General features: G+C 37.2%; 1 protein-coding gene across 4 annotated transcripts in view; it reads right to left on the bottom strand.

Moving 5' to 3' along the window:
* Positions 1 to 254: 254 nt before the first annotated feature.
* The window catches only part of NNT (nicotinamide nucleotide transhydrogenase), a 76,156-nt gene continuing 50,864 nt past the window's right edge, over positions 255 to 25,546 (bottom strand). For all 4 annotated transcript variants that reach the window (XM_010966311.3, XM_045503775.2, XM_074357869.1 and 1 more), the window contains exons 18-22: positions 22,049 to 22,208; positions 20,271 to 20,352; positions 4,394 to 4,512; positions 3,026 to 3,141; positions 255 to 1,489 (exon numbers count right to left, since the gene is read on the bottom strand). In XM_010966311.3, the coding sequence (XP_010964613.1) occupies positions 1,340 to 1,489; positions 3,026 to 3,141; positions 4,394 to 4,512; positions 20,271 to 20,352; positions 22,049 to 22,208 (627 nt within the window). In that variant the 3' untranslated portion in view covers positions 255 to 1,339. The remainder of the gene's footprint in view (positions 1,490 to 3,025; positions 3,142 to 4,393; positions 4,513 to 20,270; positions 20,353 to 22,048; positions 22,209 to 25,546) is intronic.

Below are 25,546 nucleotides of genomic sequence, written 5' to 3'. Positions count from 1 at the left end.
CAGCAAAGCAGAGATTGATCAAACCAGCAAATACTATAAGCTGTAAACTCAGTAAACATGAGCACTACAGTAAAGAAATTTTGCGCCAGTTTTTTTTTTTTTCTGGTTTAGAGAGAGTTTTTACGTGTTAATTGTTTTAAGACACTTACTTCCAAATTCATTACGTAGAGAAATAGTCCAAGTATTCATCATACATTCAACCTTAGTATAGAGCTTTTGGCACAGCAGCAAAGTTACAAAGACAATCTACACTATTACTGCAAAAAGACATCATCTTTACTGGTGCTTATATAAACAAAGAGGTAGCTTTAAAAAGCGCCATCATTTCTCTCAAATGTCATCAAGTACATAACACCTCAAAACACACTCTTGGGGAAAAACTATTCTTGCAAACAGTTAAGACATTAATTTTATCTATTCCATAGTAGCAGGTCTTCTTCAGATGTTATTAACAGGCAGAATTATTCAATTTTAGCCTTTTGTCACCAGAGACAATTGCTATATCACAATGCAAACATGATGAACTTATTTTATTAGTCAAATAGTTGAATTCCATTCAAGTGCACTTAATACAGTACTATACATTATAAATTGAAATTAAAGAGATCTCTAATTGGAAATGGGGTTTTAAAAATACAGCTAATACTGATTTCAAATTATATGTTTCACTGGTGTTCTAATGAAACATACAAAGCAAATGATTTCTTTCCAGCATCTCTGAAAGACTATCTAGTCCTTTTATGTATCAAAATAGAAGTGGGAAAATACATCCCTGAAATCTAGAATCAAAAGTACGGTTTGAAAAATTGAAACCAATCTGGTATGGTAAATTCAGATTATGGTTCAGTGGTAAGATGAAGAGCTCAGGAGTTGATAAAAGCTTCAAATTAGTCATATTTGTTGAAAAAAGATAAATGCAGGTGGCTGTAATGTTTACACTGTGTCAGATTTTTCAGATCCATGTATAATGTAAGTCCTAAAATCCTAAAGACTTAATGTCTTCAAACATTGCTGACTATTGAGGAAGAATGAAAATACCCAAATGGATTACATTCAAAATGAGACTGTTCTTTCTCCTTTTGGAAAATACTTTTGGAATTCATAAAACAAAAAAAAAATATGCACAGAAAGACATTCAGAATTGTCAGTCTTTTTTTAAAATCGAGGGATCGCTGTTCTTGAAAAAATTCCCTACATTTGCTTTGCTTTCTTCAGAACCTTCCTTTTCTTCCAAGAGCTTTGCTACAGATGTGTATCAGCTGTATATATTGATAATTTATCTGCCTGTTCCTACATGTGAAGAGGGGGCCTTGTCAGACAACAGCTTGAGCTTTAAATTTTACTTCTGGAAGGATTCTCTCACTTTCGCCTGCAGTGCATCACATGTCTTCTTGGCATCGCCTAGAAGCATGGCTGTGTTAGGTTTGTAGAAGATTGGATTGTCCACTGCGGCATAGCCAACGCCCAAGGTCCTCTTCATGACGATGACCTAAGAACCAAAGATTAAGTGAGAGAGTGTATTTAACAGACTCAGCCAGGATGTGTTGGGCACACAAACATTGCCTGCCGTGCCCTGACTCTGAACAAAGCATGTACCACTACTAATTCTTTACTACAAAGACTTCTAAAATACACAAGGAGTACTTTTAAATGCATGTTTACCTTGCATTAACTTTAATTCTTTAAATGTGCCCATACTCTGATATCCATTAGAGAAAAGGTCATGTTAACAATAGTTTATCTGAGTGATAAGTGAAGTGATTTTCTTCTCAGTGCGTCTCTCTGTAAGGACTATGTATATAACATTTTCTAGTCAGAAAAATAAGCATCCTTCTCTGAATGGGCTAAGGAGAACATACTTCATGCATGAGCTTCCAGTACAAATCCCAAGATAAATGTAGTAGAGTGGGAAAATGGTATGATTCCTACTCCATTGCTTTAAAGTAAAGGACAGCAAACAAAAAGAATATAACACAAAAGCCCAAGGAGCAATCTAGCATGTCCCAAGGACAGAGCTAACTGAATGCTCCCACAAAGCAAAATGAAGTCCATCTCTAATACTGATGTATTATAGACATTTACAATTACACAGACTGTGGATGTTGCTGTCCTATTGAACATCAGGTCAGTTCTTCATAAAATAAAAATCCTTTCTGTGGTCTTCGAGGACATGTAGTCTATCCAAAAATGGAAGTGGTGTGAATTTATTCATGCTCCATATCACATTAATACAGTAATGCGCTCTGCAGACTCTCAAATAGTGACCCCATTGAAGCAATAATTTTCCATACACACATGAACAAGTGCATGTCATATCTACTCACAACAAACACTAAGTTTCAAACTCATGTATTTATAATGAAGAGAAACAAAATTAAAGGGAAAAATACATTACATTATAGTGATTCTTAAAATGCAGATATGCCGCGAGAGTGGTAAAGGGACGTGCCCACAGTTGGGTCAGGGGAAAATTTACACACCTTTGAGTTCTCCACAGTGTAGCAATTGGCTTTTTCAGAAGTAAAGTTTCAGGGCTGGCTTCCTTATGCCATGTTATTGTTTGGATTTCTAAATCACCTTTCTTCTAGACACTCCATAACAACATACAAATTCCCTCTCAAAAAAAGTAAATGAAAAAAATGTGCTCGTCTTCATAAGCGGAGGTGATGATACTGACTCAGTGTCCCAGAGGGAAGCCATCTGCTTCACTGGGCTCGGCCTGGAATTCAGCCAGACTCATTCTAAAAGCTCACAGCTCCTTTTTCAGCTGCGGTTACAGATTTTGTTAATCCATCCACCACGTAATCTCATCTAATTCCAGTCATGATCAGGGCATTCAATCACGTTCTCTAGTGACCACAGAACAGACAGAGGCTGGACAGAGAGAGCTGGACCCTAAATCTACTCTAGCTCCTGGGCCTCCTGAAAGGCATTGCCATTTCTCATCAAGTGGCAAGGGAAGTTCTGTGTGTGTATTTTAAGAGACCTTTGATGATCAGAATGAAACACAAGTCTGAAACGTTACCTGCTTTGATTTCCAGACCTCAAGGACTGGCATGCCTGCAATAATAGAGTTGGGGTCTTCTTGAGCCGCTGAATTAACAGTGTCATTAGCTCCAATTACAAGGACCAAATCAGTGTCTACATGACAATAAAACAGAAAAAAAAGAAAATATAAAGCGCGAAGAGGTCACTTTCCCTTCAGACAAATTATAGTGATCTGACTTTATAACAACAATAACAAGCTAACATTTACAGGATGCACACTTGTGCTAGGCACTGGACAAAGAATATCAGAGAGGTCCTTAGCCAGCGTCACAGCCTAAAGGCAGTAGGTCCTGCATCTGAACCTGAGCATCCCGACTGGAGCTTTGCATTATTATGCTTTCCCTCCCCCAATGGATCTACCTAATCTGACTTTATAGCTCTTTTATTACCCCAAAATGATCTGCCAGTAACATTATTTTAAAGATTTGCATTCCATTTTCGACTTTTAAAATGACCACTTAACAAGCAATTTGATGTCTAAAAGAAAACGGTCTAAGAACCTGTACTGCATTAAAATTGTGTTCATAATTCCTGCAACTGGCAGGTTTCACACACAATTTAGCAACAGTGAAATCTGAAAGGGGGAATAAAATTAAAATGGCCTAAATCCCCTCTTTAAGGACCAGAATATAAAGTACCTTAGAAATTTGCCCAAAAAATGCCTTGTGAATCTAGACATACACACAATTTCACTGTTTTTCTCTAATAAACAGTATTTTTTTTAAGTTTACAGTGGATACTTGCCAGAAGGAACTGGTTTAATTTTGACAAATATGATCTTGGGCCAAATGTCATTAGCATCCAACATCTACCCAGTAAAAGCCATTAAGTACAGCACCTTACCTAGTGAAGTCCAAGTACTTTAAAGAAAACAGAAAACTACTTACTGATCTCAAATTGCTGCAATTGAAAAAACCAGTAAAATCTCAGCCACTGGCAAGAATTAGACACTAAATCATCAACAGAAGCAATTTCGTAAAAGAGGAACCCGAGGTTGAGTACCTACTTCAAGGCCACAAGCAAATGAGAATCAGGACCTGATTCCAGAGCCAAATCTGTACCCGGTCCCTCTGCAATACACACCATTGCACTGCCTTCCAAGACTTGTACCATCCTTCAGCCCTTCCCACAGGAAAAAAAATCACCCATGCTGCTTACAAAGCCGTAGCATCATTTTTAGTATTGGCTTTCATTTATTTACTTTCAGCTGCATGCTTAACCAGGAGCAGGTGACTCTTCATCTGACTAGCAGGTCTTCAGTAATCCCACAGTCTATGTCCCAAGACTGGCATCGCTCAATTCATACTAAAAACACTTAAACTTTACCATTACCCCCATTACTTACCTGGGAAATCATGGTTGATCTCGTCCATTTCCAACACAATATCATATGGCACCCCAGCCTCAGCCAGCAGCACATTAAGCTGACCAGGCATCCGGCCTGCAACTGGGTGAATTCCAAACCTGGACATGAAACAAATGAACAGCTGGCCTTACTTGATGGACCAAAATATACAGAGATCCCAATATCACCTCCAGATCTGCACACTTTGTTCTTGGCACCTCTGCTTCTCCTGGTACTATCTGATTTCTACAGGCAGGAATAGAATCAATCTAGATACATGGTCCATCTACAGACACTAAGGTTAGAGATTCAGGATCCCAGTATATACAAACTGTAAGCCCTCTCAAAAAAAATAAATGTAACTTTAGAACCTGACTCTTCCATATATGTTTTATGTACAATGAACTCCCAACAACGTTAATAAGTAATATCACCTTACATTTAATAAGCACTGTGTTCTCTCATGATACTTTCTGATAATTTCTGAATCTTTCTGAAGTCAGCCGGGAATTAAACGTTTGCCATGAAAAACACTGTCATGCACATGAGTTAAAGGCCTATGTTCAGCGAGTAACATGTAGCATTACTCCACATCACAGATGAAATGTGATAGTAACACGCTGGGGTGTTTAAAAGGCAGAGTAATACACAAATCAGAGCTCCGCTCTTTTATTGAGGCAAAAGAAACTAAAGCATCAAGCAGTTTCTTTCAACCACAGCCATAAGGGGGGGGGGGTCTATGAAGTCATTTAATCAACCTCTTGCCCACAGGATTGATCTTTGTCTCCTCAGCACTGGGCACAGTCCCTGGCACATCGGAAAGCGGGAAAAAAAAGTGAGTGAGTGAATAAATGAACGGATACAGTGAGGGAATGCATTTTATAGTGCCTCCTGGCAGGGATTCATCCAACCTCAGCTTAAACACCTTCGGTGACCAGAAACTAACTCCAACCTAAGGTCCATTCTGTTACTAGAAAATCCCAATAATTTTATATCACACACACACACACACACACACACACACACACTCATGCTTATTATATCAAATCAAAGAGAGCCTCCATCTCACTGCTTTCCTAGGTCTGTACTTTGAGAGTCTATCTACTCCCTCTTCCATTTGTGGATTCCTTTGAGCTTACCTACTATGCAAAACATCTTTGATTCTTTCAACTGTTCAATGACTGACAGGACTTCTGGACTCACTGCTGTCCTAGTCACCAGTTCCTACCTTGTCGATGTCCAGCTCAGACTTGAGGCCCCCGAGGTGAACACAACATGCTGGATGTGCTCTAGTCGCACAGTCACCGCAATAAAGTCACGTCCTCAGACCCTTCACTGATGAAGCCTAAGTCTGCACTAGCATTTACAGCCTCATACAACACTTGTGGTCATTTAAGATGCCCTGGTACTCTTCCCAGAAACTGCTGCCAAGCCTGGCTGCCCACCCTCAACACGGGCCCTGTTAGGGACAGAGGACCCCGCCCAAAAAGCAGACCGACCTGAAAAGAGCTATAAAATGGCCTTTTACGTTGGTCAAATAACTGATAGACGCTTTTCTACATCTTTAAAACTGATAATGAAGTATCTGAATTATTGAGGAGCTCGTAACTGGGAAAAAAGACATCAAGTGACAACCTATTTTCTCTTTTATCAAATTCCCTTTTATGGAATCTTCCTTCTGGGACCCCTGAATGTCCTTAAATAACCAACTTATGTTTAAAAAAACAAACTCAGGGCTAAAAGGAAGCAAAACAATTATCTCTAGGCGGTTGTACAACAGATAATCATTTTATTTCTCCTCTTTTTTAAAATGGTCCAAGTTTTCTGAGACTGAAAATTTTATGGTGGAAAAAAACTAACTTCATTTAAAATAAATTACTATTTCATGCTTTTATACTGTGATATAATTTACAAATTTCTTATATATTACTTCATTCTATCCCTAATCATCTTTAAAAATCTCTGTCAAGCATTAGAATTTAGAGCAGCTGATTCAAATTCAGTACTGAGTTAAATAAACTGGCCTTTAGAGCTATATTCCTGTATCTTAAAAAAATGAAGAAAGCAAGAACGTATGTAAGGGGCTGATGGCATATATTTTGGCATCAGGGGTAATACTGACTCTGAGATGTCCTATGCAATTTGCTCAACTTTTTTAGTAAATAGCTAACTTGTGATTCAAACTCAGGTCTTCCTGCCTCAGAAGTGTGAATTTTTCACTACTATACAATATAGGCAGAATAGTCAAGCAATTTAAGAGGTATTTTTGTTCTGTTAACAGCTCAAGTTAACTAGTTGTGTGATGTTCGGTACGTTACTTAACAACTCTCTCTTTTCCCATAGAATAGTAACCAGCTATTATTACAAGCCCACATCATGCCAAGGGCCATATAAAACTCTGTAGAAGAGGTTTGAGAAATACCTATTTATCTCTGCTTGATGGGTGAAATAAAGAGTTCTAAGAATCCAATTTACAGTGTTCTTTGAGAAAAACTGAGAACTCAGAAAGTTTCAAACAATGCTACAAGCTATAATTTTTTTTTAATTTAATTAAATATTTGCATGGAAAAAAAGTATGCAAAGTACCTGCAACAATGCAAAACATTTACCAGCACCTCTTAAATGCTGGGGAAGTAGGTTCTGAAAAATTACTAGGGGTAGGAAGTAGAATGAACTATTAATAATCTAATATTCTTTTTTTTTCTATTGGAGTATAGTCAGTTTACAATGTTGTGTTAATTTCTGGTGTACAGCACAATACTTCAGTCATACGTACACATATGTATATTCCTTTTCATATTCTTTTTCATATAGGTTACTATAAGATACTGAATCTCGTTTCCTGTGCTATACAGTATAAACTCGTTGTTTGTCTATTTTATATATAGTAGTTAGTATCTGCAAATCTCAAACTCCCAATTTATCCCTTCCCACCCCCTTCCCCACCTGGTAACCGTAAGTTTATTTTCTATGTCTGTGACTCTGTTTCTATTTTGTAAATAACTTCATTTGTGTCTTTTCTTTTCTAAGATTGTTTTAAAATAAATTCATCATTTCTTTCCTCAGTGGGCTATCGATAGTTTTATTTTCATAAGAATAAAATTAAGGTCAGTCATTAGTTTGCTCCAGACTGTTGTCACCCAATCTCACCATCTCATAAGGTTTAAATTCTTCAATCACAAATTCTATCTATCATTTTTGGGAATATAACACTTCAACATTTGAATAAAAATTTTTTAACGTTCTCAGGAAACAAGATTGTTCTTCTTTTCTTGCTAAACATTGCTTTCCTAATGTTACCTGTACTAAACCAGAGTTTTCAATCACTCCTAAAAACAAAAGAAATGAGGCAAAATACTGACAATTCTTGTTCGCACTCTTCATGTAGTAACACAAGCTATATTTAGCACTACTACAGCTATTTTCAAACAACATCAGAGAAAGCACTTCCAAAATGTTACAGGCTCTGGTTAAGAAGTCTACTTTAAAATGTTAATATTTTTACAATAGCCATAAGATAAAACACTTGAAAAAAAATTTCTCTAGACACCAAAATATATGCTCATTAAATAGGAGTTATTATTACTAAACCTTAAATCTGAATATAAATGGCATTTTAATGTTTTCACAATAATATAGGCTTTTAAGAATGAATATAAAAAGTAGAAAGAAAATGCATTATACTGAAATAACCAAAATATACTCCTAAGCCTGCAGATAGCCTGAATGTAGAAAAAGAAAAGATATGATGAATAAAGGCTCAGAGGTGCTTGATTTTGTGAACAAGCATCACAGTCTTCAGTTCAGGATTTTCACATTTTCCTTCGATGGTGGGGAGGAATGACAGATCCCTTAAGGTTCATGGGTAATAACAGAAGCAGTAAGAAAAAGAGGAAAACAGACTAAGAAGGTAAAGCTCACTTTTATGTAAGAAACTAAATTTCAAAAAAGAAGAAAGACTGAATTTGTGTAATTCTTGCGAAAGGTGAAAAAGAAGACAGCACAAAGCGAAATAAATGCACATACGAGAGTGACGTGGACATGTGTCTTTAAAGGCGCACATGACACTAAAGGATTTAAAAAAAGAAAGTAATTTGAACATCAAAATAAATAAGGATAGCAATGGATTATAACCCACTGGGAAAAATGGGAATTCATAGGTCAAGACTGATAAAAGATTCATAAGTCAATAAGGAAAGGAGGGAAGGTGGGGGAGGGACACTCTCCCCTACAGTCAAAGACCATGAACTGATAAGTGGGGTGGGGTTATAAAACCACCATTTTGCAACCATCATAACAAAGACTGGTTCAGATAAAAATCATCAGCACATGTTCAATCTAGGGAGTAAAGCTTGATGAGGAGCAGGATTTTGCAAGGTCTTAACGAGAGCCCAACAGAGAAAGAAAAAAAAAATTGTAAAGACTTCCCGTGCTTTCTCTGAGAGCTACTTTATTGAAATCGATCAATAATAAGTAGTTGTTGGAAACAGGACATCTATATACTTTGCTCGTGGACATTTGGTTAAGTGGGCAGAGCTCATATTTCTTTTTCTCCCCAGCTAACAGTTTCTTAGATTACCAACATTAACAAACCAAATCTTAGTCAAGCACTTAAACTGAAACCGTAATTTATTATGTATTTTAATGCACAGTTTGGCATACATGGGTACTGATGATATTTTTAACCTGCTGTTCTTCTAAATAGCACATGGGGAAACTAAAGGCACAAAGACTGTGCCCCAACAAAAGCAGAGATTCTACAATAAAATCTGGGGATCCTGATGTGTCATTATTTCTGAATAATGACAGAACAAAATAATTTTCAAAAGAACACATCTTGAAATAAAAAATTTTAGTTTGAAAATATCATTTCATTTTTCAGAGGTTCTGAGTAATAGAGCTAACATGTCAAATTGCATTAATCAGGTGATTTTCATTTAAAGTGAATGCCAATTTGTATTTCAAGTGTGTCCATTTCAAGTCAACATTCCAACTTAACACAGGGATGTTTTCCCACATTCACAAAAAGGTACTTGAACTTCTACCACTGACTAGATCCAATGATAAAACTAAATAACCAGATTCAGTTCAGGGAGTTGCAGCTTAAAAGATCAGAGAGCACTTGGATACGGTTCAACAGAAACACAAAATACCTAACGACTTAGAAAATAACACACTCTAAGTGAAAAAAGATCAACTGGCTAGAAAAAAGGCAAAATGCGATTTCAAGCAGACCAAATAAAATGGAAGTTGACAAAATATTCCTCATTTTCATTAAACAGAAAATTGTCTTCAAATGCAAAAAAAAAAAAAATTGTCAACAATTTAGAACAAATGCCCTAGTTAGGGAAAGTTTCTGCCTTCTCTGCTGTGGATCAGGGAGGGTAAGGGTTCATTCATCGGAGCTGATGCACCACCAGCTCAGCACAAAATGGATTCAAGGGCATTTCACAAATAAATGCAAAGGATGGTTGGCTGGAAGTGGACATAATCAAGGCAGTTATGGTGGCTGAGACAGCCCTTCATTTATGGGAGGAGGGGGAAGGATCAAAACCACTAGGAAGAGAGCCCAGAATAACTGCAAGACATTGCCCTGCTTCAGTCCTATACTACTCATTGCAATGAATTTGTGTTTTTTTGAGATGTTCATAGTAAATCTTGGATACCAAAAATTCCTCCTATTCTCCCAATCCTTCTGAGCACAAACAATGTTTCCTGCTTCCCCCAGGTCCCTTTCTCTTCCCAAAAACTGACTGGTGAGACTTCAGAAAAACTGAGTCACTGTGCTACACGGGATTTAAGGTCTGTGTTAGCTTCCTATTGCTGACATAACAAACTACCACAAATTCAGTAGCTTAAAACAACACAAATTGATTTTCTTACAGTTGCAGAGGTCAGACATCCAAAATCAGTTTCCCTGTGCTAAAATCAAGGCATTGGCAGGGCTGCATTTCTTTTAGAGGCTCTGTCTCAAGAGGGAAAATCCATCCCTTGCCCTTTCCAGCTTCTGGAGGCTGCCCTCATTCCTTGGCTTGAGGCTGCATCACTCTGACTTCTGCTTCGATTGTCACATCTCTTTGATTCTGACCCTCCTTCCCCTCTCTTATAAGGACCCTAGTGATTACATCGGCCCACCCAAATAATTCTGAATCATCTCCCCACCTCCAAATCCTCATTAAATCTACAAAGTGCCTTTTGCCATATAAGGTAACACAGTCACAGGTTTGGGGGGTTAGGCGGTGGGTATCTTTGGGGCCATTATTCACCCTACCACAAACTCCCTTTCCAGTCCTAAACTTCCATGAACTAGGGATTCTATTTTAGCTGAAAAAACCAATATACACTTTGTGATTTACTTTTGTGCTTCAATTTTGTATCCCCCCTTGATTCCAATAATTTTTTTTATTTTAAGTTTTTATTTGTTTTTAATACTGCCTTTGCTTATCTTTAAATTAATCCATCTGGTCATCATCTTTGTGCTTTAACTGAAGTGTCTTGGACCAAATTAGAAATTAAAGACCTCTAAATGTATTTGTTATTACTGTAATTTTTGATTAGCTGCAGACTGCATAAAGAAATGTTTCTGTTGAGCTAATTGTAAAAGGTAAATAATCATAAAGCTAACCAACATGTTATGCTGAAAATCCCAAAGGACAGATCACTTTATATCTGTTTGCATAATAATTTATTATACTAAACTTCAAGACTCTGGAAGTTGGAGAAAAACACACACAAGGCTATTTCAAGAGAATGCCAATGTTTTGAGAGAAATGACAGAACACAGTAAGTTTGTAGAAATATGTATGTGCTTGTTGATGAGTCAATGTGAATTTATAACAATCCTGGCCCATGCCAACTGGCTAATCTTCAAAGCATGGATTAAAGTTAATTATATCAGCTATTGGTTGCCCATGACCGGCAGTTTCCAGGAACTGATGGCCAAAGCTCATCAGTGTTCCATCATCACATGAAGAATATCCAGAATTCCAAAATGCAAAGCCTACCAGCCTTTTAGTTCTTCCCTCTGAACCACGCAAATTATTGTATACATGCCTAACAAAACAGGATCAGCTGTCCCAAGTCCACAACATAATTCCACGGTCAGAGAATAACTACTCAAATGAGGTCACAGAAGGATCTCCCAGACTCCTGTAACTCTTTCTGCACCTCCTCCTTACGATGCTCTGCTTCATAACAACTGGTTGGTAACTGTGCTCTCCAAACTGGAAGCAACTCGAGAACAGGAACCATGTCTTATTTATCAGTTCCCACCGTACCTGGCACTCTATTATAGCAACTCAAACAAAGGGAGGGAGGGAGGAGGGAAGGACAGGGTTTCAAGTAACATAGTGTGCCCAGTAACGTACACGGACTCAAACTTTCTATGTCTCTGTTTAGAGAAAGAATTTAGGGAAGTAGGAAAGAGTAGCAAGTAAAAGCTCTAGAGTGCCACTGCCCGGGCTCAAAACATTTGGACAATTTACTTCAGTGTCCCTCACTTTCCTCATGTGTACATGGGATTGATAATAAAGCCTCTTCAGAGGATTATTGTGAGATTTAAGTGAGAGAGTTCATGTAAAGAGCTTTCTATACAAAGCACTTTAGACCAACGTCTGGCACACAAAGCCTTTAAGAAATGTAACCTGCCATTATAATATTCAATTGAAATGCATTTTTATAATATAAATGCTCATCTGTATTTAGTCATTGGTCATTTATATGAAAATAAACACACACTTTTACATTAAAACAAATGTTGGTTTGATGTCAACATTTTCTGAATTGGTTTTCTAATCTTTACCTTGAAATCCCAGTAAATATCAACATGATCCAATAAAAGCCAGAAATTCTTTGTACTTGAAACCACATGAAAAAACTAGAGAAACTGTATAGTCACTATAGACTGAAGCCAATAAATGTGAACACTGACTCATTGGTCAACTTGGTCATAACTAGTATTCAAGTTCACATTTACTTTAATAGTGTCAAATTTCAAAAGGCCGCATTTAACCCTTCTATAGATACTATTAAGGCCAAAAATTAATGTTTCCTTGACTGACAGATGCAACAAATGTCATCAACAAGTCAGGGTAATCTCTTCAATTATCTTGAAGCAAGAAAAAAAATTTTTTTTTCATTCTTAGTTTCTTTTTTTTTCCTCTTTCTTTTTTACTAAGTAGAATTGTTACAGTTCAACTGCACATACATGTTATAGTTTGAAGCAAGAAAAATTTAACCACTTTTCGCTATTTTTCTTCTCTCAAACATGAAAGCAATAAAGTCTTTCGTGGGACAGTATATAATAAAAGCTAAAGCCTCAGCAGCCAATTAAAAATAGACCCAGGCACAGTTCAAAAAAGGTGGAACAATATACTCCAATGAAACAACCCAATCTTCAGAGACTTTTAAATTATCCAAGAAAGAATAAAAACAAATAAAAATGTATAGAAGAGCTACTCATAAACACCACGTGAAATAGGTACAGTTTGGTAAAGGAGCAATTCAAAAAACACCGTATTTTTTAAGCCAGCCTCTTCTATAGTTCATGATGGCATAAATCCCATTCTTAAACTTTTTCACAACCTCCAATTAGATTCCAGGTGTCACATGTTCTAAAGGGGACACAACGACGTGAATTCCCATGACCGTGGGCCATGCAGACACGATGTCCCAGCTAGGCTGCGTCACCCCAGTTGTTCTTGGACATGTAGGACTTTTAAAGAGTATAAAACATTCACCACATGGATCCCACCACAACTGTTCAGATAAACTACATTTCCCTTCTTGCATAATGGAAATACCCAGATTTAGTTTAGCAGTAAAACATGAAGAGCCAAGTATCCCAAGTCAACAGTAAAAGAAAGAAACTACAGGGACTACTGGGCCCTGTGCTAAAATACCAGTGTGTTTTCTCCATTTTGCAGCCTCCTGCTATTATAAACAGAGGAAAGGATCTCCACATTTCTTTTTTAGGTCTCTTTACAACCTTCAACTATTTGGTTATACGTTTTGTGTGTCACTGTGCAAAATCTACTTTCATACTCAAGATGTTCAAAGGGTTAATTTCCTTTCTTTCACTGTTTTATATTTTCAAATCAAACTGTATACAGAACAATGACAGCATTTTAGAATTTTGCCTTCTCAATACCATCATCACACAATTCTACTAAACATGTTATTCTAAGCTCTTAGGTGGTTGACAAATTAACAAAGAAAAAGATGTAACAAAGGGAAAATAAAGAGTTCATTGTTAAAAGCCTACATATTCTTCTTGTTTTTAATCATAAATATTTATAAATCAATAAAACCTTAAGAGTTAAAATAAGATTCTCCAATCAAACTGCTTCCTAAAGCAGGACTCCTTTTTTAGAATAACACCAGTTATTTGTACACTCTATTCTGTCACAAAACAGGCTGGGAATTTCACTGCAGATGTAACAGAGTCCCTGGTATGGGCTACATCTTGAAGGACCTTCGTATTCAATGTTTGCATGTGGCAGTGCTGCATTCTGAGGAGGGTTCATGGAGGTAATTAAAAGATGTGTTATATACTCAATATTTTCTTAATTAAATTTGCATTTCACCTGTGAAAGATATGAAAGGATTGGAAAAGAGGTATCTTTGGTTCATCACATTCTGATCAGAACTTCTGATTGACAGCTATAGGTCACTTACTAAAACCACAAGGAAAAGTTATTTTTTAAAGAAATAATTGTAGTAAATTAGAGTAAAACCTTACAAAATATGAAGCAGGGTAAATGTCACACAAATTATCCTTGCTGCTGAAAAGGCTGGGACCAGCCAGGTGGGGTCAGCCTATCCATCTGAAGAGAAACATGGTAACTTACAAATGCGAAAAAAAAATCTTCCTGATGAAGCAGCTGTAGTCCACAAAAACTGATTAACGAGAAAGGCTGTGGAATCAGCTTGTTGGCAAGGCTTCCTAGGCAGAAGGGTAGACACCCAGCTTTCTGAGATTGTGATCGTCCTCCTTAGAAGCAGTGGTTGAGATGACACTCTTACAATTCCGAATGAAAAAAAAATTTTTTAATTTCCTAGAACTTTCCAACAGCCAGAATTAGAGAACATTGTGTACCTTTCTTTTTTTGGAAGACAATTAAGGGCTGAACTCTCATCTGAAATCTGGTGTTCATCCACGGCCTTTCTTCAGGAAAAAATTATAAATGTTGAAGAGCTTATAAAAATGTCTTAGGGGCAGTGCTTCTAATACAGAATAGAACCTGTTCTATGACTGTGAGTGAGGACATGTGTGACAGAAGGCTACGGTCACATTTTCCGTCTGTACACGTGGCCTGTGACACTTAGGCCACCCAAAAGATGAGAAGTCATCCAAACAGGATCAGGTCAGATGATCTAGTGAAAACATCGATGCAGCCCTCTGCAGAGCCCTGTCCCAACACAGGCTTTTCTACCCTGAGAAATTATTCCAGATTGTGCCCAAATCTGGCTCTTCCACCACTGAACCAAATCCAGCTAAGCCCAGAACAGAAATGGTATGACTACTGACAGGGTTTTTGTTTCAAAATAGCCGACAAGACTATGAAAAATGACATTAGAGGAAAAACGAAAATTCTATTTGCCACTAATGTTCTAGAATATTATATGCTAGCATATTGCAGAGATTTAGTAAAAATAATATATACACTATTTCATCTTTCTGTCTGAATAATTTTAATGATGCTATTGAATGATTCTTGGAACGCAATGGCTAGTGAGCACCATAAAAATGGAAATTATTAGCAAGATACTGAAGAATTTGAACATGAAATGAGAAGAAGGCTTCTATTTACTTGTACTCTGCCATGTTTACATGAACCTCATTGACAAAAGTCAGCTCAAGAGTTTATTATAACTAATACTAGAACTAGAAGCCAAAAACCACCCTGATGGTCAGAGGCACTGGTTTCCAACAACAGTGAGAGTTTCCCCTTGAACCATGGGGACAATAATTTCCAAAGAATGAGCCCTAGAATGGTATGGCTGGCAGAGCCTTTACAAAGCACCTAAGGGGAAGGGGAGGGTATAGCTCAGTGGTAGAGCATATGCCTAGCATGCACAAGGTCCTGGGTTCAGTCCCCAGTACCTCCATCAATAAAATAAATAAGTAAGTAAAACCTAATTACCTCCCCTTGCAAAGCACCTAAATCACAGACTTTTAACACAGCCTTCTGTTCTTTCTACCACACCAATTTCTACCATGTGCTGTGGACAACATGAAGTCAAAGGTAGTCTAGTCAACAGTCATAATCCAGGAGGAAGACAGCCTCTTTCCTGGAGCACAACAGACACCTTTGATCAGAGGGATTGTGGCAATTCTACACAACAGGTTGACTAAAGATGTGAGGGAATGCACATGCTTTCTTTGGTTTTCCTCTCTTCTACCAAAAGTTTCACTCATTTGATGAATTTCACAATGACTTACCACACCCACCCTATTGCCACCATGTTTTACAAGAAGGCAGGCTCAGTGCAAAGTGCAAAGAAACAGGCCACACTCTTTCAGAAAACCAGAAGCACTGGCTAACTCATCACCAAATAGTGCCAACTGTAATTCCAAAACTCTGACACAATAGCCTATGTTCTAGCTGTTTTTCCCCATTTCAACTGTCATCTGAATCGGAAACACAATGATGTTATGTCTTCCATTCAGAGTATCTTAACACCTATTAACTAACCTCCTAGCGAATATAAAAGGCACAGGATCAGGAATTTTGATCTTCAGATTCACTGATGCACTCTCAGGACCTAGAACAGTGCCTGGCACAAAGTACTATATAATTATTCATACAGTGAATGGTCATTAACATGAACAGTCATGGCTAAAAAGAAAGCATTGCAAAGCTGGCAAGAAACTCATAAATAATGTCTATTTCTTTACTCAAAACACTATACTGGATCTTTTATCTGGCCTAACTGCTATTCTCTTCCAAAGCATGTATCTTTATTACTTAACAAATTTGCATGTCCTAGCCCTTCCTGCACCCCAAAACATAACAAATGCAAGAAAGCTGAACTAATTTTATTGGAATTATATTTAATCCATGAAAAACAGGAAAATCCAGTCAGATTAACAAAATATTTCATCTTCAAGTAGCTTCAAAGAATGGATTTCTTAGCAAAAATAACATTTAAATTTGTAGCCATGTCACACAAGACCGTAAAACACTACTAAACTGCAAATACCACTGGCAGCTAGATGTGTTTAGGCAGAGGATGAAAAAAATAATTAAATAATTATTTTTTAAAACCTGCAGAAAAATATCATGTTATGAGTAATAGAAAAAGTTTTAAATGTTCCCTGGACAGTTATCTACTCCTCCTCCTACTTTTCTTAGCACACTATCACATTAAGTGGAGTTCACTCACTAATGCATTTGTTTATAGATTTGTTCTCTTTATAAACTTTTGAGAATGGGAATTGGGCTTATGCAGCCTTGTATTCTCAGTATCTGGTAATACATTTCTAATAATTAGTAATTATTAATAACTTCTAATTATTAACAGAAAGATACAGGTGAAATTAACATGAAAGCAATATATCACAGTGAGCCAACCAAAGAAGTTAAAAGGTGGCTTTATAAGTGCAAAAGCAATAATGCTTTATACAAAGAAAATCAAGCAGGGATTAATTGCAAAAAGAGAAAAACTCCACCTCTTTCTAAGAATTGTTCATTGGAAATAACTATCTCAGCTTTGGAATGAAAAGCCTATCACATCAATCCAAAGATTGGGAAATTAAAAAAAAAAGTCTGTCCTCCTGTAACCTTAAGATTTTTGTAATAAAATGCTTTGAGAGATCAAGCCTGAGTTAGGAAAGCTACCCCGGCATTCTGGGCAACCGGGAAGCAACAATATCCTGGCCACTAAAGAACGGCAAAGTCAGTGAACTTCCATGACACCCTGAAATGAGCCCTTATCATGAAATGTCATGTGCTTCATTATATAATCTCAGCTCTCTGTGAGCATGTTATGACTATGGCCAAAGTAAAGGAAAACAGGAGTGTCTCTAAATCAATCACGGGCCATGAAGCCAGACAGACTGTATGACAGACGCAATTTTTCTTGGTACCACTTGGGCATAACTAATTGATGACAGTCGTATGTCCACACTGGCACGTTTCCATGGGGAATGTGTGCGAATATGTCACCACATCTGGATGCTGGGCTTGCTGGGGTCCTGAGGCACAAAGATCTGCTAACAGCAGAGGCCCAGCAGCTGTGCTCAATGAACACCGTGGGAGCGCTGCAGAGTGATGAAAGGACCAAATTACCGCAAACTGTAAATACAGATTTATTTCATTAAAATACGAGGTAACCACTGCAGCCATCTCTTGTTCAAGCAGACATTTGCCTCTTAAAAGAAAGCTAGCATCTATGTACACACATATTCTTAACTTCATAAAGAAAATCCGCATTTCTCCTATGAAAAGATGATGACAGACATAAAGCAAAATCAACAAAGTTGCTACAATTCCCTTCAAATTAAAAAAAAATCCCCACGCAGAAGCTAGAAAGGAAAAATATGATAATCTACTGTCATCATGTTAACAAGAACTGTTCCTTCCCATTCAATTCAAATGTGAGACTTAACATAACTTATTACAAAGCCTGTGTTGAAAATTCATTACAGTAAAAAAAAAAATTGAATATATAAATATATAATTTCATCTTTAATATGAAATAGATCAATATAAATGGCTAACTTTTCCTAACTCACAGAGAAGTCAGGCTGACCAATAATTTTATTCTGATCCTACGTAATAATTTATTAATACTTTATTTGAACAATTGATGACAATTATATGTAACGATTAAAAGCTCTCTCATGAAAAGCCTAATCTATTCACAGAATTACATCGATGAAAAACAAATTATACCTGAAAACTATTCACATATGTCTAACCAAAATCCTCCTAAAACAGCAGTTTATACTAGGTTCTCATGGATAAAATTCAAATTTTAATCAGGTCAGAAACTAAAATTTCATTTGTTTTATCCCTTTCCTTTTCAGATGATTTTCTTCCATCCTTCTAATTCCTTTCCTTTCACATCTTGCCTTCCATCAAGCCATCAAACTTGTAAGATGTTCTCCAACTCTGCACCCATCTATCTAACACTGGACTGATTTTCCAAGATGTCTGTTTAAGCTGGGCTGACCAACAGGACATAAGAGAGGTATGTCAAAGTATCATGCCCTTCCCTAAGGATAACTAAGACATGAAAGCCGTCTTTCTCTGTTTTGTTATGATTGCCACTCATCTAAACATTTATGTGGTGATAGAAGGCATTACTAATACATTAGACTTTTTCACATGTGGATTGAATAAAGGGAAACAATTTCTTTTTAGGAAAATTATTAAAGATTCTGTAACACGTCCTTTCCACTTGTAGGTCTGCAAATGCTTTAAGTGGTCGGAGTAGGACTGAAAGGGAAGCACAGTTTAATACCCTACATGAAAACAGAAAAAAGTTACTAAAATGAGACCGCTTACATGAAAATCAAAACACAAAGTCAGTAACTTTTCTCATCTTCTGTCTTCTCTACCTTCAATTCATCTAAGATTTTACTAAACATCGAAAACACCTACATCACAGAAATGCTGGTCCTACCGCAAAATATTTTGATCCTGTGTATTTAAAAAATACAGACTCCCTACAGATCACAGGAAGGTAGAGAATGAGAAAAGGAAAAAAGGATGGAAACACAGGAAGAAATAAAATTCAGCTGACACTAAAACATTTTGGATAACCCTCTGCTGTCATCATCAGTCTCTTTTACTGCTATTAATAGCTGGGATATCCCAGCTGAAGAGAAGGATTCTGCATCCAGCCTGGCATAGGTGGTCTGACTAGCTCCAGGCACACTGTTTGACTTATTTTCTTATCATCTGCCTCCAGACAAAAATGCAAGATTGATGTCAAAAAGGAATTTTTATTAACAGACGTTAATAGTTTTGTCAACATACATGAACATCCTGGTGCACAAACTAATTTTATTTAATAATAGTTACCTTGTTGCTCTGACATATGGTATCATGTCAATGAAATTGCTAGTGAACCAGTTTCCCACACAGCAGGCAGCTCTCATGCTCCCAGGGACAACTCCAGGCAGTACCTTCACTGACTCCTAACAGCAGAGTTCCAGAATATGGGTCCAAAGGTACACAGGACAGATGCAAAGTACTGCAAGGGTTCCTCACCCTCAGCCCCATTCTTACATCCCACAAACCCTTTATCCCAGTTCATGGGGAATAATCCAGAAATGCAGAGTCCTCAACTGTTGCGATTCTGCTTAATATCCACCCAAGGGCAGAGTCCAGTGCCCAAATGGCAAGGGGCAGGTACAGCTGCCGCTCTAGTTCACATTTCAAAAAGCATACGGTCTTAGAAAAAGAAATCATTCCGCAGTCTTTTCCAGCCTCAGGGTGTGAGAGCTGAATCAGTCAACTATTAACCAGCCCAGCTTCAACACCTGGTCTCACTCTTCAGCAATCTCTCGTTTGAGATGTTTTTCTTCAGTGTGAACAACAGTAACCAAAAAGACACAACTTGGTGTAATTCAAATGTTCTGCTTGACCTCCTTCCAGAAACCGGGTTTCTATTTTTCCCCAGGGATAAATATCCTGGAACTTAGTACAATAAAATTTCCCTTTCTAAAACGAACCTCTATTTAGGGTCGATGATATTAGACAGAGGCAGCAAAAACTGGGTAGTAAGACTGCAGGTAGACTAAGGCTTTTTACAACTTAGTCTCTCTACCTCACATTACAGAGGAAAACCCCACCCAAAGAAACAGTCACCTCAAAAGAGGTCATCTACATCCCCCGTCTCTCATACACGCACAGCAAGCACTTACCTGACTTTTTTGCCCTGTTCAGAGAGCATCTTTACCAAATCTGCAATGGGGTACTGAGCTTTGGCTGCACAGAGGCCATAGCCTACAAGGAACATTAAGGACATAAGAATGTTGTTTTTATTATGAAATTTTATGAACTACAATTTCTCTCTTGATCAAACATATTTTTATGCCCCCCAAAAAGGCAATCGTTAACAGGATTAGAAATGGTAACAAAAAACTTACAATACAGACTTTTAAAAATATTGGCCTAAATTTCAGATTCAGAATCTCATGGTCCCTCCTCAGTCTCCTGTGGTGTCTGATGCTGCTGGGCACCCTCCTCACCCACCACCTACTACACATACACACACTCATTTGTGTACACACTTGGGCTCACCCTCACATAAAGTCCCCTGGCTCCCCTCCTAACATTGTCACTATTCTTCCTCAGTTTCCCTGAACAGATCTTCTCCTTCTGTCCCCCAACCACTTAAATGATGACGCTCCCCAGGGTTTAACTAGGCAACTCACTCTCTCCTGGGAAAACCTCAGCCCACCCAATGGCTTCAATGGCCATCTGATGACTCCCAATCTATCTGCAGGCTCAGCCTGTCATTTGAGCTCCAGGTCAGCATGTCCTTTGTCCCAGCTCCGCCACAACTTAATGTCTCCAAATAAGAACTTAAAAACATAGCCCTTATCACAACCCACCTTGCATTATTTATCGATCTGACTTCTTCACTAGATGGAAAAAGCATAAAGGGAAAAGAGTGTGTCCTTTACTTTCCACCTTCACACTCCAGCACAACGTTTCTCAGTGCACTTTGGTTGGGACAATTCACTATGCAGGAATGTCCCAAGTGCTACAGCATTTAGCTCGCCTCCTCCCATGTCTAGCTGACAGTAGGAGCCCCATCTTGAAGACAACCAAAAACCCAAACCCACATGTTTCAAATGGCCCTAGAAAATGATACTGCCCCCACTTGAGAAGGCTTGTGTCTGAACATTCAATTCTGCTAATGTTTGTTATTTACGTGTTAGTATATAACCAACAAGCAAACTATCCACATGCCAAATCAATAGATTTTCTTCACAGAAAATTCCCACGATAGCATGATAGAGTTAAAATCCTAATCTGGAACCAACATATTGCCTGTAATAAATACATCAGCATTCTGTGATAAGAAAGAACTGGGCCAAAACTCAGAAAATTGGGAAACTGAGGCCTGGAGAGATAATTGAGTTGGGCAAAGACTTGCAAAATCAAGAACAAAACTATGACTCCTAGACCAAATTCTTCCTACTAGGCCATGTTCCCTTATCTTTTGGAAATCACATGATTCTCAAGGATTTTTTAAAATACTTACTTTTGAAAAAAAAGACATTAACATTCCCTAACCCTTACTAAGTGAGTTTAACAAATGAGCTAGACACTTTCATATATACTGTCTATTTCAATCCTGACATAGGCCCAGAATTTATCAATGAGGAAAAAATAATCAAGACTCAAAGATGATTTAAATAAACATTTATACAGAATCACAGAAAGACATGGCTAGAACCCATTACATCAATTTATAGAATCTCTATGTGATTCCCAAAATATTAACCTAAACCAAGAATTCTTAGTATTTTTCACTTAGTAATCAAAAGGCTGCTTCTAAATTTGCATTATGTTTTCAAAATGAAGAAGTTCTCATTTGGTTTTTTCCAATTATAAGAAAGTTACTTTAATGTAATCAAGTACAACTGCTATTACAGGTTGTCTGTTTGCTTTTGGTTTGGGGTTTTTTTACCTGGAGTAATAATAATGCTGTTAGCTTCCCGAATCATGTCAATTGCATTGTCAAGGTTGATTTCCGTATGTGTGCCAGAAATTTCCATGGGTTTTCCACCAGCTGTTGAAGTGGTGCCATAGCCTCCAAGAATCACATTAGCCAGGGAGCGATTCATTGCCTGGAGAGCAAAAATGATCAGCTGTGAGAGTTCAACTCAAGTAACTTTTGCAAATGGTATAACTCCTGTGTATACGATATTCAGAATCATTTAAAGAGGTTTATTTGATCATTTAAAACATTTTAACCAGATCAATCTGACCCAGCTTCTGAAAATTATTTCAAAAATTTAAATGATAAGAAGATATTTGGGAAATCATATCATTTGTTTCTATAAAATCAACTGTACACTGATATGTTTTCAGTAAAAATAAATTTTAAAAAAGAATTTAATGGAAAATTACCAGGGACATTAACATATTCATGAAAAACTCAGAACTAGTTTTTATTGTCTGCGCACTGAGTGAGCAAGTTCTGCCTCCATACCGACTTGTATTTCACCAGAGTAAAAGAGAATGAAAGCTATAAGAAATTTTACAAGGTGACTCCACAGATCTCCCAGGTGAACTCTGCTACCAGCTGCAAGCTGTCACAAGGCAAGAGGGAGGAAATCAGGGAGGGACCCGTAGCATTTAGAAGTCTGCTGCCCTCTGTCGTCAAGAAAACAAACACGTGGGAGTTGATACTGTCTTACTTTCCAAATCAACTACAGCTCCATGAAGCAATAACAGAATGGCTGGATTCATCATTAGGCTTCTAAAATAGTTCACTTCTAAGAACACAGATGAGCAAGTTTATAGACTGCTTCATTAAAATCTGCACCCACCCTTTTAACTAGAAAAATAATCTTGGGGGAAAAAAGAATAAAGCATTTCCTGCGTGCTCATTTACAATCATCCAACAATGTACAAACACCACAACTGGAATATCTGACAATAACTGATCTAATTTTGCAAACTGTTTGTAGAACTCTGGAAGTGTGGTGGTAAAAGCAAAAAAAAAAAAAAAAGAAAGAAAAACAAAAAGAAAAGAAAAAACAGGAAGCTAGATGTTTTTAGCAATCAAAAACATTTTAAGAATTCAAATCACTGTACACACTCGAAGCAGTCATTCAACATGATCAAAACTGAATTCATCACTTCATTAAAAATTTCAAAAAACTGAACCCTATTTTAAGGGTTGTAATAAGCAGAAGATTGATCCATTGTTTATACCATTTAAAACCTAGATAAGTGTCAATCTATATTAAAAAAAAAAAACAGACAAGGCTTTATTATTAAAAAGCAAAAAGCACCTGGAGATTCTCAGTGATAAGTAACACATCAGAGGAAAAAAAACATGGCCACTCATCCAAAGACAGGCCATCCCACGACCACCTTCGGGGAGACATTTACATGTATGGCTGAAGGGGGACAGAGGCAAAGGCAGGCAGGAAAAGGAGCAGAGCAGGTAAGCAGACACCTGGCTTATCAAGACTATAGACTTCAAAGATGATAGATCAAAATGTTGCCAGAATTTTTTTGATTGTACTTTTGACCTAACCTCATTGATCAGATACAACATTCACATTTTACAGAGCCTAGAGTCTGGTCAATTTATCTAAGATTATTACTTATAAAATAAAGCCCAGAAAATCTTAATGCATATTATTAACAGATAAGAGGGTCAGAGAAACGTCAAAGTAATGCTTTTAATTGAGCTCTTAGTCTCAATCCAACATGAAGTTTTAAATTCTTAACGTAGTCTCCTATACTTGAATCCAAGTAGGCACTCCTGAGACTTCCCAAACAGTCAACATTTGTTGATTTTGATAAACCCTTTCTAGTTCTGAAGTACAGGATTCTGAAATTAAGTTGCCAGAAATACATTCTACCAAATGCTTGCCCTTAAGAAGTGACTCAGAGGCACATTTCAGACATTGAGATATTTCTGTCATAGATAACTTAAAAAAAAAAAAAGTCCAATGTACAAAGAGGCTCCATCACCTGCATCACACAGTTCTGTAAAGGGACAGGCAACAGAGAGACATGATGTAGAGTGTGACCACTTTATTCCAAGTTAGTTTAAAAGGAACCATTCTTTTCTTCCTATAAAACTGAATGGAGGATAAGAAAAGAATTTCTGAGGATATTTTGTTAATGTGTACGCACTTCTGATGGTATCTCAGAGAGAAAAAAAACGGGAGGAGCCACACGGTAGTTTAACAAATCAAAGTCAACTTGTTAAACACATATCCACGATTATATCACCATGAAGCTAATTCCACGTGGTCTCTTACTAAATTATTTTTCATCTCTGAATCTACCATTGAAGCATCATATTCACGACAAATATTTAGGGTTTAGGGCTTTGTTTTGTTTCTTTTTCTTTTTCTTTTTTTTTTTTTTGCTTACTAAAGTGATTAATGAGACTATCCCATGACCACTGATCCACAGATTGAAGAATTCCCAGCTTCCAAGGCAAAGTATTTGCAACACTGTCAAGACTGTTCCTTTTAAGTTATTAAACTCTATAATGAAAATTGTATGCTACTTTAAAGAGACCCTTAATTCACATAATTCCAAGCAAGCTGAGAAATAAATCTGAAAAACACAGGAAAGGTCATAAAACAGGCAAAACCAAAGCAATAACAACATACATACCACTTACCAGCATCTCTCACTTCAGTGCTTTGTAGGTGCTAACTGATCACAAAGCCAAAAAAATTATTTTGGGTTTGGCTTTGACCTACTTCATCCTGCTCAATTTTCATTTGGAAGCAAAGTGCAAAATTCAGAAAATATGGCCTGAAAATGCTGTCCCATTTCCGGGAGCCCTCTGTGTCCCAGGCAATCTGGACACTATCTCAAGCAAACGGACTATAAAATCATAAAGAGGTTAGTGTCTATATGACATCTGGATATAAAGCAAACCATTCATTTGAGCTAGTTGTTTGGACACTGTCAACATTTTTCAGTTTTTGTAATATTGGGTGTTGTGTAACCAAAGCATCAGGCTCAGAGGAGACCCGAAAGAATTGTCGGAACAAAAAGTCAGCTTTAGGGATGCTGATTACACAGGGTGCATTCCATTCCCTCTCACATAATAAAACCACTCTGTTCTGGTTTGGATTTGCATGTTTCTGCCAATAAATAAGAAAATACTGAAGGTAAACATACTAGCAATACTAATACATATGGACAGGTGGTAGTCTATCTGCTACCATAACCTATCTGAGAAGATTCCAAGTGTGAAATGAGCTAATAAAGTGTTCATCTAATGTCCATTTAACAAGTATTATATTCATTTGAATGTGCCAGGTGCTAGGGCAGGCTTCATAAACCCAAAGGCAAATAATAAATGGTGTCTTAAAATATCTTCCTTGTAAAATGAGACTATTTCCTACCTCCAGAATTAGTTTGGGGATTAAATGAGTTACTATTTGTAAAGTACCCAGCATATTGCAATATGCCCGAGTAC

This window comes from Camelus bactrianus, chromosome 3 (genome assembly GCF_048773025.1).
Source record: "Camelus bactrianus isolate YW-2024 breed Bactrian camel chromosome 3, ASM4877302v1, whole genome shotgun sequence".
NCBI classification, from domain to species: domain Eukaryota; kingdom Metazoa; phylum Chordata; class Mammalia; order Artiodactyla; family Camelidae; genus Camelus; species Camelus bactrianus.
The sequence above is the reverse complement of the archived record's forward strand: the minus strand, read 5'-3'. Positions and strand labels throughout refer to the sequence as shown.